Consider the following 17,431-nt stretch of genomic DNA (forward strand, 5'->3'; position numbering starts at 1 on the left):
CTGGTCCCCGGCGCTCCCCCGCCGCCATGAGCGGCTCGTCGGGCACCCCGTATCTGGGCAGCAAGATCAGCCTCATCTCCAAGGCGCAGATCCGCTACGAGGGCATCCTCTACACCATCGACACGGACAACTCCACCGTGGCGCTCGCCAAAGGTAGCGGCCGCCGCCGCGCGCCCAACCTCCCCCCGACAGCCCGGGCTCGGGGTCCCTCCCCCGCCGCGCCCGCCCGGGGTCTGCCCGGCGCCCGCGGTGCGCTCGGGGTGGGCCGGGCTGTGTCCGCGCTGCAGGTGCTGGGGGTGGGGCGGCTTGCTGGGCGCCACGGGCGTCCGCACCTGCGGGGCGCGGCGCCGGCCTGGGCAGCGAGGCCGGGGTAGTGGACAGGTGCGCTCTCCTGGAGCCCATCGTTAGGCTTATGCGGCCCCCGCATCCTGGTGGAGCCCCCCGAATCCCGGTAGGTTCTCCGAATCCTGGTGGGACCCCGCATGCTGGTGGAGCCTCCGTATCCAGGTGGGACCCCCCCCCACACCGGCGGTGTAGACCCTCGGTTGACTTACGGCTGCCCGGGTCGAAACTCTCCGCTGCACCCTGCTCCGCTGCTCTTTTGGGGGGCAGACGCGGGTGGGCGCCAGCCGACTTGAGGGGCTTCTGTGTGATATGAGGGGTCCGGAGTCTGAGGCCAGGAGCTTCTTTGTCTCCATCCTTCGCGGAGATGGGCGCGCGTTCCCCTACTGCTGTGGGGTAGCGCGAGCGCAGCATCCAGCCTCCGGTCCTGATGGGGGGGGTCAGGGCATCTCGGAAGCCGACGGCAGAGGGAGTCGCGGCCCCAAGGCAATCCCAAACCATTTTGAAGCCTAGTGCTAACAGACTGCGGTGCTGTGGGAAAGAGCTCGGTGTTCCGCGGTGCTGAAAGGCTTTTTGTTCACTGTGCTGCTTCTGCGATTCCCCAGGTGGGGGAAGCAGGCCCAGGGTAGGCCCCGGCCCACAGGAGTTGTGCTTTTAAAATGAGGTGGAGCCTGCAGCCAAACCCAGATCAGCCACTTAGCCCTACTAAAGAGGCATCCCTGCTGTTCCCGGAACCTGATATAGGTCCTTTGGGTACAGAATTTCCTTATAGACGCAGAAGCTAGCGCTGGGGGTCTGGACTCTGGGACACCCTTTGTTTCTGCAAACAGCCAAGACTGGCTGTGTACAAGAGCTGGGGAAACTTAATGGTGCTTGCCTAGGGAAGCCGCCTCCTCAGCTGCAGCCTGTGATGACGGTTTATAACGATGGCGATTCCATCTGCAAAGTCAGATATGAGAGGGAGGTTCTGCAAAGCCAGCCTTGTTTGCTGAGAGCTTGTGCTGGAAACTAGGGATTCTGCCAAACTTGTCATCTCTGTGACCTACAGCTTTAAGTCTTTGCCAACCTGGTGCCCGGTAGGTGTGAGCTGAAAACTGGGCAATTAAGTAGCTATTCTTTGTGAAGAGTGCTGTGTCCCAGAGGGTACTCGGGAGCTGTGGCAGCAGACGACTGATAGAAGGACTGGCCACAGATAACAACTTAACCCTTCTTTTTCTCAACTCCTAAGTGAGGTCCTTTGGTACTGAAGACCGTCCCACAGATAGGCCTGCTCCCCCAAGAGAGGAAATTTATGAGTACATCATTTTCCGGGGAAGCGATATCAAAGATATTACTGTGTGTGAACCTCCAAAAGCTCAGCACACACTCCCTCAGGATCCTGCCATTGTTCAGGTAAGCATGTGCTGTGCTTCTGTGTGGATGCAGTTTCTAAGAGAGACTGGCTTCCACATGGAACATGGTGTCATAATGTTTGCCATCTGTTGGCTCAACTTGAGGAATGGCCCTTTAATGAACACTGGCCTAGTTTTCATCCAGGCGGTTTCTGTTCCCATGGAAGCTGTTAGATTTATGCAGCATGTATTGGCTAGTGTGTACTCTATAGCACGGCCCCTAGGGAAAGAGTCCTGTGACTTGCTATGTGGTGTGTAGGTGCTGTTGCTGCTGGCCCTGGTGGTCCACAGGTGCCCGGGGCGTCAAGCACGAAGCAGTGTGTGAGTGGTATGAGATACTTTCAGGGGTGACAGGCTCACTGTCTTAAGTAGTCCAGTGGTTGCATTGCACTGTCGGATACTAAATTTGCAGACTGCCTGCAGGGTTATGCTCCAGGATTACTAGGGGAGGAGGGTTCCAGATTAATGTCCTTTGTAAATTTAAACCTTTGTTGGCTCCTCCTGGTGTTCAGCCTCTTCCAGATTCTAAGATGTGGCTATGCCTATTAGGTAGGAGCAGGCAGGGTGAGCTTCAAAATCTTAAAAGAGGGATGTAACCAGACTTGGGGCTGAAGGAAGTAGTCAGAAGACGGCTGTGGGGATAGGTCAGTTCCCCAAAGAACAGCCATATGGTCCTGGAGGCTTGGGGACCACAGGGAGAAGGGGCGAAGGAACGAGGAAGGACACTTTGGGGGATGTGTAAATAGTTCCTGGCCCTACCGCTATGTCTCTTCAGGGAAGCAAGTCTCCAGCATTTCCTTATATAGGAAGGCCAGACTGCTGATGGTGGAGGGGGAACCATGAGATGGTTTTAATAGTTAGAAGTCCATGCAGCTGGGAGTGAAATGCTGGGAAAAATGCTGGTTTCAGCACAGTGGAAACTATTCAGCATATCAGCAGAGCAGGCTGACAGGCAGGTGTCCTGTTCCTGTCTGAGTGCTCTGTGCAGACTGGCAGCACAACAGGATGGCCTTGCACTGCTCTCACATGTATGTCTCATTGTTCAGTCCTCCCTGGGCTCTGCCTCCGCCTCGCCCTTCCAGCCACATGTGCCTTACAGCCCCTTCAGAGGGATGCCACCATACGGCCAGCTGGCAGCCAGTTCCCTGCTCAGCCAGCAGTATGCTGCCTCCTTAGGTCTAGGTGAGTGACCATTCTGTGTGCTCAACTACCCCTGCCCATGACTGCCATGTCATGGAGCTGCACACCCCAGATTTGGCTACTTGCCATGTCCTGCAGTTTCTAGGCTGTTGTGCCCCACCACTCCAGCAGCTTATCCAGTGCAGCTTCAGCTCATGTCGGGAGCTGTTGGCTGGACCAGTGGCAGCAGTCTTGATTCTGCACCAGATGACAGAAATCAAAATGCTTCTGAAATGTGTGAAGTCCTGGGGCAGCTGTAGGTCCCTACAGATGAGAGCTAGCTGTTCACACATCTGTGAGCCCATAGTGCCCCATATCCTTTCATATCCTTGATTCTGCTGCAAGCATCCAGCCCAAAGATGGTTCCACCAAGGTTTGCTAGTTCTAGACTGGAGTGTTCTCTGTGTTGGGAGTGGGATCAGCCCTGTGTTTGATCCAGACCTAGTTCTGTAGCTGTGTCAGAACATACAGAGTTGGGCACATGTAATGCCAGTACTGGAGAAGCAGAGATGGAGCCTGAGGCCCGCTGGCCAGCAAGCAGAGGCCAAGTAAGAGACCCTGTCCTAAATGAGGTGGAGGACACCCAAGGTTGACCTCTAGCCTCCACATACATGTGCATACAGGTGCATATGCACACATCCATCCCCCCACCCCCAACATGGTTTGTAGTTTGTCCACCCACCCTTGTACAGACTACAGCATGAGGCAGTCCAGGCAGTGAATGTTAATTAGGCCCCAAACCAATGCTATGGGCCACATGTTTGTCATGATTATCCTATTGAGATGGGTGGCTTCTCAGCCTGGCTCACTGTCTTTCAAATATGTCATACAATAGGTTGCTTGGCTCTTTGCAAGCTTGCTAGACGTAAGACAAGTATGTCCTGACTTATTGGTGTGCTTTCTCTGTGCTCTTCTCTCCTGTCCCCTCTTTAGAGAAGTTGGTAAGCCCTCCAGCCTCAGCCGCTGCTTCCAGCCCTAGCTCTTCTCCATCTCCACAGCCTGTCTCAGAGCTTGACATGTCCTCAGAGCCACCTCAGCTTACTTCCAAGGGTAACAGCAGTTTGAAGAACTAACTGCATGCTGTCCTACAGACCATGAGAGCCAGGAGATAAACTGAAAGGCAGAACAGCAGGCATAGGAGCAGATCATCTGTTAGGCCCAGGGATCAGAGGCACTGCTTCTGTTTGGTTCCACATATGGCTGAGTGTTATTCCCATAGCTGTAAGGGCAGGGTTAGAAAGGGTCAGCAGAACACTTTGTTCACTCTGCCTGCGTTCAGGGTGTTTGATCTGTCCTAGACACTGCAAGGAAACCAGAGTGTTTTCCTGGGGGATTTGGGTTCCAAATGGTCTAGATCACTGCAGTGGCACATTCCTAAGCAACTCAGATGAGACACACAGGTCAGTCACCAGGGCATTCAAAACAGGAAGCTTGCACAACCCCAGATGTTTGACCTCATGAATAGTGTCGTCTTGAGGGCCACCTGGTCAGTGTTGGTATCTACCACCTACCACCACCTACCTATGCTGAGACAACACCCTTCTTCTGGGGTTTCTTGACCTTCTTGATGTTCTCACACTGATCTTGGTACATGTGTGTTTTACATAGACTGTTATGTTAGTAGCCACAGCTCAAGCTTTCATCGTTACCCAGCTTATTCCAGGAGGCCTCAGGGGTATAAGAGTATGTCTGTGCAGTTGCTTCCCAAGTCCTGCAGGGACCCCTGTGTCTGAGTAAGGCACCAGATACTTCCTTTGTCCTGATGGCCATTTGCATAAATCTTCCCAGAAGACAAGATGGCTTTAATTGGTTTGCTTTTGTAGCAAGTCAGGAAGCCCATGACCCCTGTATGACTGCTTCCAGTCTCCTGGGACAGTATTGCTGAGTGAGGTGATAGACCTGAGACGTGGTCCAGGTTAGTTCCCATTTGAGAGGCCCTTAAGGATTTCTGCTCTGTGAGTGCTGCTCTGACCTAGCCACAGAGATTTCTTCACAGCGGTTCGAGATTCTCTTACCCAAGATTGACAGGGACATTCTTCTGCCTCACCTTTTAGTCCAGTTCCACTCAGTCCCCAAGGACTTAATGTTTCCCCTGGGTCATGGGGACCTGGAGAAGGGGTCAGGAGGCAGCCGCTAGTACTGGTGGCCCTTCATGTTTGGCCAGTTTCAGAGGCTTGGTGTTGGGGCCACCACGATGCTCAGTTTTGAGCTGCATCGCATGTAGTACTGAAGGCATAGTTCTGACTGAAGGCACCTGGAGGCCCGTCTCTGTTCATCGTAACTTTTCCTCTCAAGATGCTGTGGGCTGTCACAGTCACCATGCCAGTTCTGGCCACTTCATCCTGTTTCTTGTGAAGCTGTTCAAGAGTTGACCTCAAAGCCTGCCTGTTGCTCTTTCTAGAAGATCTCAGACTTGGGTGGTGGTTCTCCAGTGTGGACTAGAGTGAAAGATTCCTGAATTCATTTCAGGACTGTTGGACCCCTTCAGAGTTGGTTAGAGTTTGTCTAGGAAACTTGTTTGCAGATTTGGGGAAGTGCCCATTGGTAGACAGTGATTGCCCCTCATCGTGGTTGGAGCTCAAGGATTGGTGCTCCTGGGGAAAAACTGGCCTTGGTGCCACCCAGGCCGGCTTCAGAGGGAAATGGGCCGGTCCAGGCGAGTCAGTCTTGGGAGCAGACCGTCTGTCTCTAGGCAGGGTGTCATCCCCACTGTACCCGTGCTATGCCAACCAGAAGAAGGAAGTGGAGGTGGAACGCTTCCTCCTTTTGTTTTTACACTTTCTTTCCTGTGGAACCTCAGGAGCTGCTTTTCCGTCTACCCCAGTTGGCAAGAGCCCCATGGTGGAGCAAGCTGTCCAGACTGGTTCTGTCGACAACTTGAACGCTAAGAAGCTGTTACCTAGCAAGGGCACCTCGGGGACACAGCTCAGTTTGGGTCGCCAGGCACAGCCAAGCAGCAAGACTGCCAGCGGTACTTGAACACTGATCCCCTGCAGTTAGCTCTGCTCCCGGCGTAGGGTTGTGTTTTAAACAACAGTGCCCATCCCAAAGCACATGCTTTTGCAAGGCAGGCCTTTGGGCAGCCTCAGTCCCACAGGGCTGCATGTGGTGGTGGTACCCTGCTCTGTCTGGTGTCTGGGTTTTGGCTTCTGCGTGAGCTTTGCCTCACTCTCCCTTTGCACCTTAGATATAGCCCCGCCGACGCCTGTGCACACTCAAGGGCAGGTGAATGATGAGAACAGAAGACCTCCGAGGAGGCGGTCAGGTAACACCCAGGGCCGCTTGAGCTCTGTAGCCAGGAGCAGCAGGCTGTGCTTTGTTTGCCGGTGCTGGGTACTTGGGACTGAGGTGGTGCTTGCTGCAGTGAGCTCTGCTGTCGGTGAGGCTGCCTGTGAGCTGCATTTTGAAGTTGGGCTAGAGATAGCAGGTTGGTGATTTCATCCCTGGCTCTCCTTTCTCCAAACCAGGGAATCGGCGAACGAGGAATCGCTCCAGAGGGCAAAACCGTCCGACTGCTGCTAAGGAAAACACGATCAAGTTCGAAGGCGACTTTGATTTTGAGAGTGCAAATGCCCAGTTCAACCGAGAGGAGCTCGATAAAGAATTTAAAAAGAAACTGAATTTTAAAGGTCTGGTTCATGTGGAAGCTAACCCAGGAGAACCCTAGAGTGCCTCAGGATGGCTAGGCTTACCCGAGATCCACTTGGAGTTGTGGTTAGAAGAGAGGTTCTCTCCTTGGATGAGATGCTTAGGTCACTGAGCCCGAGGGATGGCTGCTGAGTGGAGCCTGCAGGGAGTCCACACTGGAGAGAGAACACTGGATGCTGGTTGCCTCTGTACCTTTGTGTGCTCTGTTTCTCTTTGTAGATGACAGAGCTGAGAAGGGGGAAGAGAAGGACCCGGCTGTGATGACCCAGAGTGACGAGGCTCCTGCTGAGGAAGAGCTTTTGGGGCCCAACTGCTACTATGACAAATCCAAGTCATTCTTTGACAACATCTCTTCTGAACTCAAAACGAGGTAAAGGTCTGAGTGCACCTTGGAGTAGAGGGCTGTTCTGAAAGTCCTGAAGCACACGGCTAAGCTGTACTCATCTCAGGTCCGAGGTTGGGACTTTACATTTAGGGGTCTTAGGTTTCTACATGGTAGGTATGAGTCCCAGTCATGCCTACCGCTGGCCAGCCAGGATATGGCACCTGAAATCTCTGGCTGTCGCCTAATCTGTCAGGGTCCTGCCCTCTCCACTAGGTTCTGGGGACTCCATTCAGTGTTCTAGCTTCGCCTGCCTGCTGGCCTGGGTGGCCTAAGGGCCTTGCTCTCAGGCTGCTGGTCAAGCCCCAACCAGAGGTGGTCCTTGTGTTGGCATTCAGTGCCTGGCATGGAGTTCTCATCAGCACTGTGGATAAGCACCCTCAGACTGCTCAGCAGATGGCAGTGCAGGCATGGTGTTCAAACTCAGACCCAAGAGTTGGTTGAGCACCAGGTGTGCCGAGGGCATTGAAGGACAGGTAACAAGCCAGGTGAGCCCTGCATATGTTCTACCAGGGTACTACCTGAAGCAAGGAGCAGACAAGTGGAGAAGGACTTTGGAGGCCCAGCGGTGGCATGGAGGAGGGCTGTGGCAGGTCTCAGCAGCAGCTGTGGGAGTGGGGAAAGGGGATTTTCTAGGTGAAGCCAGGGTCTGCCTGTGGAGTGGATTTGGGCTGGGTAGGGTGCCGTTGGCTGTATTAGGAGCCAAGGTGTGGCCATCCAGGAGAACTCGCTTGTCTGTACAGCGTTTTGGTAAGAGTGGTTGGAGATAGGCTAGTGTGGAGACCAGATGGCTCAGTAGGAGGCTGGGTAGGAGTGAGTGTGGTAGTGTGAGGACCGTGAGTGTGGAAACAGGAAGAGCTGGGTCTAAGTTGGTGCTGACAGTTTGGGCGTGGCAGAGCAGGGAGTCCAAATTTGGCTGCTTTGGTCTGGGCAGTTGAAGGACAGTCACGTTTCTTTAATAAAGACGTGAGTGTGCAAGATTTGGGCTCTGCTGTCTGAGAACCCAGTGGGGGCCCCAGGCATACAGCCAGACACTCAGGAGTCCATTCAGTATGTGTTGGGCAGCATGGACTGTTTGCACCGAGTTGCCATCTTCCCACCACCCCAAAAGCAGATGCATGTTCTAGGGGCTCTTGCTCCTTTTAGCTTCGTGCCCCTTCCCCATCCAGGAGGACCCCATCGTCTAGGAGGGGTGTTGTGCGTCCTCTGCTTTGGGGCTTGCCTGGACTACCCAGCAGACACGAAGGCTTCCCCATCACCTGCTGTATTACCTGCCTACCCTTGGTGATAAAGATGGTCTCACACTGCCCAGTGCCTGGGAAGGCAGGCCTGTAGTGTGAGGGGCCCGGCTCCAGGGCTGTGCTCTCTGCACAGCCTTAGCCACAGCCTGTTCTTTTCCCGTGTGCTGCTCTAAGGACACAGCCCATTTCTGAAACTTCAGGGGTCGCCCGCTGCGGTTGGATGCTCATGTACCTCGTCTTTTGTCTAGTTCCAGGCGGACAACATGGGCTGAAGAGAGAAAGCTGAACACTGAGACCTTTGGGGTGTCGGGGAGGTTTCTTCGTGGCCGCAGTTCCCGTGGTGGATTCCAAGGAGGCAGGGGCAACGGAGCAACACGGCGCAACCCTACTTCCCACCGAGCTGGCACTGGCCGGGTGTGAGGGTGCAGCCCAAGTGAGTAGGGAGCCTTCTGGGTCCTTGGGTGGCAGGAGGCAGGGTAAGCGTCCCCAGACAGCACTTAGGCATTGAGAAAGCAGGCCTGCTGCCTTCTCACAGAACCTGCAGCTGGGAGGTGTCCAGGCCACACCATTGGCCTTGATCCTTAGAGTCACCCAGACAGCTCCTAAAAACAGCAAGAGCCAGACTTGGGACCTTGCCTCATCTGAATGGGAGCTTGAGGACCGTGGCAGTCATTTGTGGGTGGAGGGCTTGTGGAGTGTGATCTGCAAGGGAGAAAGCCAGTGGGCACCGAGTCAGTTTGTTTTTAGCTGAATGGTGTGCCCTTGAGTCTGGCCCAGCGCATCTCTGTGCAGTGCCATGCAGGACCTAGAGAGGTCACAGTGTTCTGCTTCTGTCTTCTGGTCCCTAAGGTTGTACGGGAGTGGGCAGCCTGAGACATTGAAGGGTAGTGACCTCTGTCCTGTGCAGGTTCCAGTGCTTGGTGAGCATGTGTGATGGCAGGTACCTCCTAGGACATACTCACTTTGGATCCTCTCTTACAGGGTCCCACTGAAGAGGCAGAGAGGTGGAGCTCTGTCAATAAGGATGAAAGGAAATGCTGTGCTCACGAAGAGAAGTGGGTCCTTTTTACCAAGTCTGGAAAATTCCCACACCACCACTTGTGTTTTGGACTTAACAGAACTTGGACTTGGACCTGCATTTCCTTCTCGGTTTCACACGGCCTAATTCTAAGGTTTTGGTAGTTCACAAAAAAGGTTTCTATAGGTAAAAGGTTCGATCTTCACTTAGTGATTTTTTTTTTTTTTTTAAATGACAGCTTTGACTTTTAAAATGGAACCAAATCTTACTTGGGACATGTGGTGGCCAAATGCATCTCTGCAACTCATCTGGCCCCTGGTGCTGCTGGCCTAGTACCCCAAACTGCTAAAATGGGGAGTCTCAGGAGCCAGGCAGGGCCAGCACAGGGTGCCAGGCATATGGGAGGAGTGGGGGGCGGCAAGGGCAGGGAAGGGGGTGTCCCATGGATCATGTTGCATAATGAACCACGGTGTCAGGACTGGGGTCTGATAGCGTGGGTGAAGTAATAGGAAAGCCCCTGAATGCTTTGGAGTGTCATGTGGTTTCCACAGGTGCTGAGGCTTAGGCTGAAGCCTAGGACAAGCCCAAGTGGTGTGCCCTGACCCTCCTGTCTTGCCCCCCCCCCCAGCCTCTGGCCCAGGTCCATCAGCATTGGACTCTGGCTGACACTAAGTGTTCTCATCCACTTGGAAACGAGCCAGTCTTTTTTTTTTTTTTTTTTTTTTTTTTTTTTTAAAAAAAAACAAGGTCACTCGGCCTTACTTCCTTGATTGTAAATAGTTCTTGTGTGTTTATTTTAAAGGTGGTGGAGGGAGGGTGGGAAGATAAATTTGTTGCATGAGTAAATGGGTCAGACTTTCTGTGTAAGCATGCGTTCTCTGATTGACAGGGCATTTTGTTGAAAATAAGCACCTTGACAACAGCCCCCTTTCAAATAGCTCTGAAGGCTTTAGTTCTGTCAGTGAAGTCACACTGTAAAAGCTTGGGTTTATTTTTGTAGGACTTCATAGCAGAGTAGAACATAGCATTGGGGCTACTCTGTTGGGGTGATGTAAACAGTAAATAAACACTCGACCTTTCAGACGCTGCCTGCGGCACCTGTGTCATGTCCAGTGCCTGCCCAGAGGCACTGTTCAGGCCTGGAGCACCTAGGTTAGAAGAACTGGAGGAGCGCCTGACTGACCACAGATGAACTAGAGGCAGGCTGGTCCTCACTGTAGCCTACCTTGCTGTCTAGAGTCTGGGTACAGACCAGTATAGCACTCTGCTCTAACTGATCCAAAGTGATTTTGAAAGCATTCTTCAGAAGACTAGAAGACACATGGTCATCAGATTGGCTTTCCCTGGGTGTCTAGAGTGGTGTCAGGCTGAAGGATAGGAGCCTGCAGGCCGTAGGCAGCCTCCTGTCCTTGGGCAATAAGTGTGCTAGGTACAAGTAGCCACAGCCTTTGTTCTAAATGAGGGTGATGCCATAGATGACACAAACGGGTATTTTCTCTGCCAGGAGTCTCACAACATGGTTAAGTGGCAGCTTTAACCACTGGTGACTACTAGCCTTGGTGTTTCCAAGATGACAGATCATTCTGAAAATGACACATTTTGAATTGAGCCTCTTTTTACAAGACTGACAAACTAGGGCAACTGTAAGCTGAGACAGGCAGGTGGCAACACAATACAGGACCAGAAGCCAAGAGAGTACTTTTTTTTTTGTCTTTTTGAGACAGGGTCTCCCTGTAGCCCCAGCTGTCCTGGAACTCATACTATGTAGACCAGGCTGGCCTTGAACTCACAGAGATCTGCCTGCCTCTGCCTCTGCCTCCCAAGTGCTGGGATTAAAGGCGTGCAAGAGTATTTATTTTTGGCTAAAAAGAGAAAAGCCAGTAATGGCCCCATTTTTAATATAGAAAAGTAAAAGCCTTGCTCTCTGGGGCTGGGGAGAAGGTGGCACAGACTTCACTACACAGCTCAGCCTTTTTAGCTTTGTAAGATCTACTTGTACATGTGCACCCAGGTCCTCTGGAACAGCAGCAAGTGCCCTTGACCAGTGAGTCATTTATCCAGGCCCTCTGGCTGATTTTTTTTTTTTTTGTTTTTTTGAGACAGGGTCTCCCTATAGCCCCAGCTGACCTACAACTCACCATATACCATGCTGGCCTCAAACTCGAGAGATCCACCTGCCTCTGCCTCCCAAGAGCTAAGGGAATCCAGGGGCCTCATGTGGTAGGCCAGAGTTCTACCATGCTATACACAGCCCTCAAAACTGGAGTACAAAGTCACGTCTCTGCAGTACTCAGTCACGTGCTTGTGTGGTCTTCAAGTTGGTATTCATTAGTGTCCTGAGCAAATGTCTGAAAGGAAACATGTTGCAAACTCCCTAAGGGCAACCCCCTGGGATGCCAGACCTCTACCCTAACTGGCTAGGAGCCTGTTGATGGGCACAAAAGGGAAACCAGTTATTGACTCAAGCACTTGGATTCAAGGAAGGTGCAAAGATCCCACCTTGACAACTACCAGAACTACACTTATAAGTGATATGTTCTTGTTACTAGAAAAGGTTAAAAAAATGCAGAAATTTATTGGGCACACGGTGGACAGAGGAAGGTCTACGCCAAGGCTCACTCCTGACTCAGTCCTGATGCTGGCTCCAGTGAGGACGCTCCATCCCTCAGGACGCTTTCTTTTGTTTCTTCTTTTCATTTTCTTCTTTCTCCTTTTCAATTTCAGCAACATATTTCTCAATTTCTTCAGGATTTAGAATCTACACCCCAAAGAAACACATTCTAGTTAAGTGTGTGCACCACTGTGTGGACAACCACTGGGCCAGCCCATGTGGAGCACATCAGGAAAACGAGGTGATGACCTGGGAACAGAGCTGCAGTTGGCAGCCTCAGTGTGTGAGAACAGGAGCAGGTCTCCACCAGAGAAAGGTGAACACAGCTGTGTACCACAGCCTAGAGAAGGAATCACAGGGCCGAGGGAGGCCGAGGGGGACCTGCACAGGCAGGAAGAGCCTGAGCTCCAGTAAGGCTATGTAGGGAGAACCTGTCCCAACCCTTTCCACCAACTTACCTTGAGGGGCTGATCTCGTCTCATGACAGCAAGTTCAATGTTTTTGCCACCTGACTGTACCACCTTTTAAGGGGGAAAAAGGCAGTGTTAGGTATGTCTACCTTGTAAGGTTTTAAACTTAGCAAGATCTACAGTACATGCCCAAACCCTCCTGGACCGGAGGTCAAATATCCACAGCCTTTGTCCCCAAATGCACTTGGGTCACGCCTGCTCAGGTGCCAGTGTTAACAGTCTGGGACAGCAGGGGCACTGAGAAGCCCAACAATGGCCTGTATTCCCAGCCTCCGTCCTGTACCGTGGTGTTACCTGCTTGTTATCTTACAGGCCCTATAAAGGAGTCCATACCACCTTCCCAGGGCACTTCTGCCTGTGCACACTTACTTCCAGGAGTGCCTTGATCACTAGTTTGATGGTCAGATCGTCAGTCTCGATAGCTTCGTCTGTGTAGTTCTTCTCCAGGAACTCGCGCACCGATTTGGCACCCCGGCCTATGGCATTGGCCTAAGAGACATTGATACAGCACCACGGGCTGGCCAGCGGCTGCCTTCTATGGTCTTCCCTCGGCTTTCCAGCAGTTTGAGGTGACAGCGTAGCCAGGTGAAGGCTACTTAAAATCGTACTAGTGATTCTTACCAAGAAGGGCTAGCACTAGATTTCATTACGAGACACTTGGGAGATGTACACTTCGGCCTTTATGTGGTCCTCAACAGTATGTAAAAGTACAGACCAAACAGGTGGTGCATGGAGAACACACACTGAAGTAAGCTGTCATCTGTAGGTGCAATTCTCAGGCAGGCAGACTAGTACTTCCCAATGGCCTTCTGGCCTTCCTACAGCCCAAAGCCCCACTGTTGGGCTGTGAACTTACCTTCCATGCATGGTATGTGCCTGAGGGGTCAGTCTGATAGAGTCGGGGGGTGCCATCGAAGTCAAAACCCACAATGAGGGCAGAGATGCCAAATGGCCTGCGTCCATTGCTCTGTGTGTAACGCTGCAAGGAAAAGTCAGTGCCATCAACCCCAAGGAGTCCATGCCACACCCATGACAGCAGTTTACCCAATGGAGGGGCTAAAAACCATTAAGCCACCCAAAGTAAACTGCAATCCAGATGCTGACAGAAACTTGCGGCATCAACCTTTTTCGTTTATAGACACACTGAGGGCCTATACTTCAGATAGCTGACTGAGGCTACAAAAAGTCACTTTGACAGAGGCAAACATTCTAGCTACAACTGCTTGGCAAATAATTGCTCAGAATGGCAAACTGGCACACACACCCCCTCCAAAATATGAATTAGAATTGTCCCAAAACAGGAACAGACTAGTGCCATCAGACTGGAGCAGATACATAACACTCCCCGACAGCAGCTGCACCTGCTCCATGACCAGGTGAGCAAGTGGCACCCACCTGCTTCAGACTGGCGATGTAGCGTGTGATATACTCCACAGTGACCGGGTCCTCCACAGTCAGCCGGTGGCTCTGGCACTCCACCCGTGCCCTGTTGATCACTATTCTTGCATCAGCGGTGAGACCTGAAAGGATAGCACAGGCTTCTGCCAGGGCAGCTCCTGGCTACAACCCAGGACAACAGATGCTGCAGCACTTAACCACTGTGTTTGAAACGCTGGCCTCAAAGCTGCACTGAGAAAATTGTGTATGAACAATGGCCTATCAGACCCGGTTTAAACATGCTACTCATATCTTCTGGGGGTCTGGGTAAGCCTGTCCCTAGTTCAGGTCAACTGAGATCTTTGGAGGTTGGATCTGCTCAAGGTGGGTAACTGCCACTTCTGTGGATAGTGTGTTGCAGGGAGGACACTGTCCTCTGTCCATCTGCAGGCATCCCTCACCACCTGTAGTGTATCACTGGGAGCCAATAGCTAGGTCCAGAAAGTGTCCACCTGGGTTTTGCTCTCCCAAGGAAGCCATGGCCACTGTTCTCAATGCCCAATTTTTTTTTTTTTTTTTGGTCTTTTTGAGACAGGGTCTCCCTGTAGCCCCAACTGTCCTGTAACTCACTATGTAGACCAGGCCAGACTTGAACTCACAGAGATGTGCTTGCCTCTGCCTCCCGAGTGCTGGGATTAAAGGCATGCACCACCACGCCCAGCTCCAAATTATTTTTAATGTTATTATATGTTAAAAATGTATCAAGTTATCACGTAGAGTTGTTTATAATCATTAATCTCTATATTCATGTAACCAGAAGGAAAGTCTATAATAATCCAGAGTAAAATGTGCGGCCATTGCTTCCCTGGATGTGAGCCCCGTGATTATTTTTAAAATCCTCATTTTGTAGGTTTCAATAAATTAGGCTAAATGAAGTAGCTAATTTGAATTGTATTTGTTTTTGATATTTTATTATTTTCTGTGTATGAGTGTTTTCCCCTGCACGTATGTAAGGGCCCTTTTGGTTTTTGAGATGGTCTCGCTATGTAGCCTGGCTGGCCTGAAACTAGAGATCTGCCTGCTTCTGCCTGGTCAACTTCTTTTTTTCAAAGGATTCCCATCAATCCAGTTTACCTGTGTCCCAATCACCTCTCCCCACTAAACTAGTCTCCAGAACTCCACTCCTCACCCAGACTCCGAGAAGGTTGCCCTGACCCGACTGATACCTGCAAAGGCCATGCAGACATTGTCATCCAAAGCACAGATCTTCCGCACTGTTCTTTCATCTTGTAGCTTGGCCACAGATTTTTTTTCCACACCAAGAACAACAATGTCCCTTCCTCGAACACCAACCTTAAATGAGAATGCATGTCACTTAAGAGTCTTCACAAGCAGGACAGCAGTTAACCTCTGGCATGCCAGAGTACGACAGGGTTAACTAGATAGGGCAAAAGGCTCCTCGGAGCAGCAACCCTACAGGAAAGGCGTGTTCACCCACACCCGGCCATACACTTGTCAAACTGCACACCAAGGACAGAGACCCATTCCTTTGGATAGTACAAGTACAGGGCCCAAGTGTCCAGTCTCCTGCCCTTGAGACACCGCCGTGTGACAGCTGAACTGCAGCTAGTTAGCAGGCAGGCACCACGTTTCACTTCAATCCTGGTGGCCTGCACAAGACCATAGGGCCTGGGTTGAAACTCCCCATCAGGTGCTGGATGCTGCAGCTGCTGAGTTCACTAAGCCCATGTCACACTCCTGCCCACTCACGATGCCACCCAGTACTGGGAGGGCTCATGTGCTGCAGAGTGGACCACAACTCACTGCCTCCCTGTTTATGGCTAGTACTGTAGATGGGAGAAGGACGGACCATGTTAAAACGAGAAAAGGGTCAGGGCAGTGAAGAGTGCTTAGCATGCGTGGAGATTCTGGGTTCCACTCCCAAAAAGCAGCAAAAAGCCCTCAAACTGCAGTAAGCGCAGGGAAACTGACATTTCACACTCAAGAGAGCACCAGAAACAAATGCAACATCACTTAGGGGCAGCATTCCTGGTCCCACTCGCCCAGGTGTCAGGAACATCTCTACAAGACCCTAGACAACGGAGAAGCTCTGTCCATGCTGCCACTGGTCTGTGTGTGTGTGTGTGAACTTATGTGACCTTCGGCATAACCCAAGTGCTCTCAGAAGCTAGCTGGGCACAGCAGGCGGGCAGGTACGCTGGAGAACACAGTCTACTCCCAGGTCCTGTGTGGGCATGGAGGCTAGGGGCTGATTGGTGTCCCTCAACTCTTCAAGATTCTGAGCAGTGGGGCTGAAGAGATGGCTCTTAGGTTAAGAGCTCCTGCAGAGGACCCACGTGGTGGCTAACCACAGTCCAGAACTCCAGCTCTTGGGGATCCGAGGCCCTCTTCTGGCCTCCGTGGGCACTGCACGACATGGGTGCACTTAACCTACAGGCAATGCAAGCAATACACTCAAATTTGAGCAATCCCAGATCGTAACTACTCAGTCACCCTTCAGTCCGGAGTCAGAGTCTGCTGGCCCAGGTGACCAGCACGCCCCAGGTATCATATGTCACTATCTGCAGCTTTCTCGTGTGGATGCTGGGGAGCGGAAGTGAGGTCCTGAAGCTCGTTTAGCACGTAGTGAACCGACTTAGCCATCTCAACAGTCTCACTTCATAAGCCTGGCTGACCTCGAACTTCAGCCTTCCAAGCCTCAGCTTTCCAAATGCTAGGAATTAGAGACATGGGCCACCGAGCTTCGACCTCCTAGTTCTTTGGGTGGACTGAGTCACCAAAAGAATGGGTAATTTAATTTGAAAGTGACGAAAGACTTCGGGAATGGAAACACTAAGACGCAGAACCCGGACTGTGACTTCCTCGCTGCCCAGCCACATCTCCAGTTAGACCTGGTGACAACAGCCCGTTCTCTAGCTCCAGGGCGCTGCCAGGTGTCAACAAGAGCTGGGGCCAGGAGAGCGCGGCCGCCGGAACCAGAACCCAGCGTCCGCGGCCCCAGCAGACCCGGAAGCCTCTTGTCTACGGCGCAGCGCCCTTTGTTCACAACGCCCACCGGACCTGGCTGGGCCGCGGACACCCAGGCCGGCGCAGCCGTCGACCCGGGGAGTGCGGCGCTGCGCCGCGGCCCGACTCCTCGCCCGGGTGGCCACCCTTCCCTTCCCCGCGCACGGGCCCGCCCCGCTCCCCTTTCCCCGCCAGGCCCGGCCCGGCTCCTCGCCCGGGTGGCCACCCTTTCCTTCCCCGCGCACGGGCCCGCCCCGCTCCCCTTTCCCCGCCAGGCCCGGCCCGGCTCCTCGCCCGGGTGGCCACCCTTCCCTTCCCCGCGCACGGGCCCGCCCCGCTCCCCTTTCCCCGCCAGGCCCGGCCCGGCTCCTCGCCCGGGTGGCCACCCTTTCCTTCCCCGCGCACGGGCCCGCCCCGCTCCCCTTTCCCCGCCTCCCCGCGCACGGGCCTGCCCCGCTCCCCTTTCCCCGCCAGGCCCGGCCCGGCTCACCGCGGTCGAGCCCTTCTTGACGGCCTCCTGCGCGTACTCCACTTGGAAGAGGTGGCCATCGGGCGAGAAGACTGTGATGGCGCGGTCGTAGCTCATCGCAGCGGGCGCAGGAGCTTGGGCCGCCGCGGAAAAGCGCACACTCACCGCCGAGCCCGGACGCCCCGCCCGGATGCCCGGCCACGCTCGGCGTCAGGTGCGTGCGGCGTCAGGGGACGCGCGGGGCGGGGCGGGGCGGCCGGGCCGAACCACCGGCGG

The 17,431-nt window shown here is 53.2% G+C and overlaps 3 protein-coding genes across 6 annotated transcripts in view; 2 read left to right on the forward strand and 1 right to left on the reverse strand.

The window, feature by feature from the left end:
* The first annotated feature begins 6 nt into the window (after positions 1 to 6).
* Lsm14b (LSM family member 14B) lies at positions 7 to 9,450 on the forward strand. Of its 4 annotated transcripts, XM_008843228.2 has the most exons (10): positions 7 to 153; positions 1,571 to 1,734; positions 2,780 to 2,915; positions 3,846 to 3,962; positions 5,713 to 5,883; positions 6,100 to 6,177; positions 6,380 to 6,541; positions 6,780 to 6,930; positions 8,432 to 8,616; positions 9,165 to 9,450. In XM_008843228.2, the coding sequence occupies exons 1-9, from the start codon at positions 27 to 29 to the stop codon at positions 8,601 to 8,603; spliced, it is 1,278 nt and encodes a 425-aa protein (XP_008841450.1). In that variant the 5' UTR covers positions 7 to 26; the 3' UTR covers positions 8,604 to 8,616; positions 9,165 to 9,450. The 4 variants fall into 4 exon arrangements, with proteins under 4 accessions (XP_008841450.1, XP_008841451.1, XP_017656163.1 ...); XM_008843229.2 differs by lacking the exon at positions 6,100 to 6,177; XM_017800674.1 differs by lacking the exon at positions 3,846 to 3,962.
* Positions 9,451 to 11,751: 2,301 nt separating this feature from the next.
* Positions 11,752 to 17,362, reverse strand: Psma7 (proteasome subunit alpha 7). The gene is made up of 7 exons (XM_008843230.2): positions 17,177 to 17,362; positions 14,886 to 15,012; positions 13,678 to 13,802; positions 13,139 to 13,261; positions 12,652 to 12,771; positions 12,271 to 12,333; positions 11,752 to 11,959 (listed from the first exon to the last, which is right to left on the reverse strand). The coding sequence occupies exons 1-7, from the start codon at positions 17,270 to 17,272 to the stop codon at positions 11,867 to 11,869; spliced, it is 747 nt and encodes a 248-aa protein (XP_008841452.1). The 5' UTR covers positions 17,273 to 17,362; the 3' UTR covers positions 11,752 to 11,866.
* Positions 17,236 to 17,431, forward strand: part of Ss18l1 (SS18L1 subunit of BAF chromatin remodeling complex) — a 32,850-nt gene continuing 32,654 nt past the window's right edge. The window contains exon 1 of the mRNA XM_029568445.1: positions 17,236 to 17,369. Coding sequence (XP_029424305.1) covers positions 17,346 to 17,369 — 24 coding nt within the window. The 5' untranslated portion in view covers positions 17,236 to 17,345. The remainder of the gene's footprint in view (positions 17,370 to 17,431) is intronic.

The sequence above is a fragment of the Nannospalax galili genome, unplaced genomic scaffold, assembly GCF_000622305.1.
Source record: "Nannospalax galili isolate Female #2095 unplaced genomic scaffold, S.galili_v1.0 scaffold160, whole genome shotgun sequence".
NCBI classification, from domain to species: Eukaryota; Metazoa; Chordata; class Mammalia; order Rodentia; family Spalacidae; genus Nannospalax; species Nannospalax galili.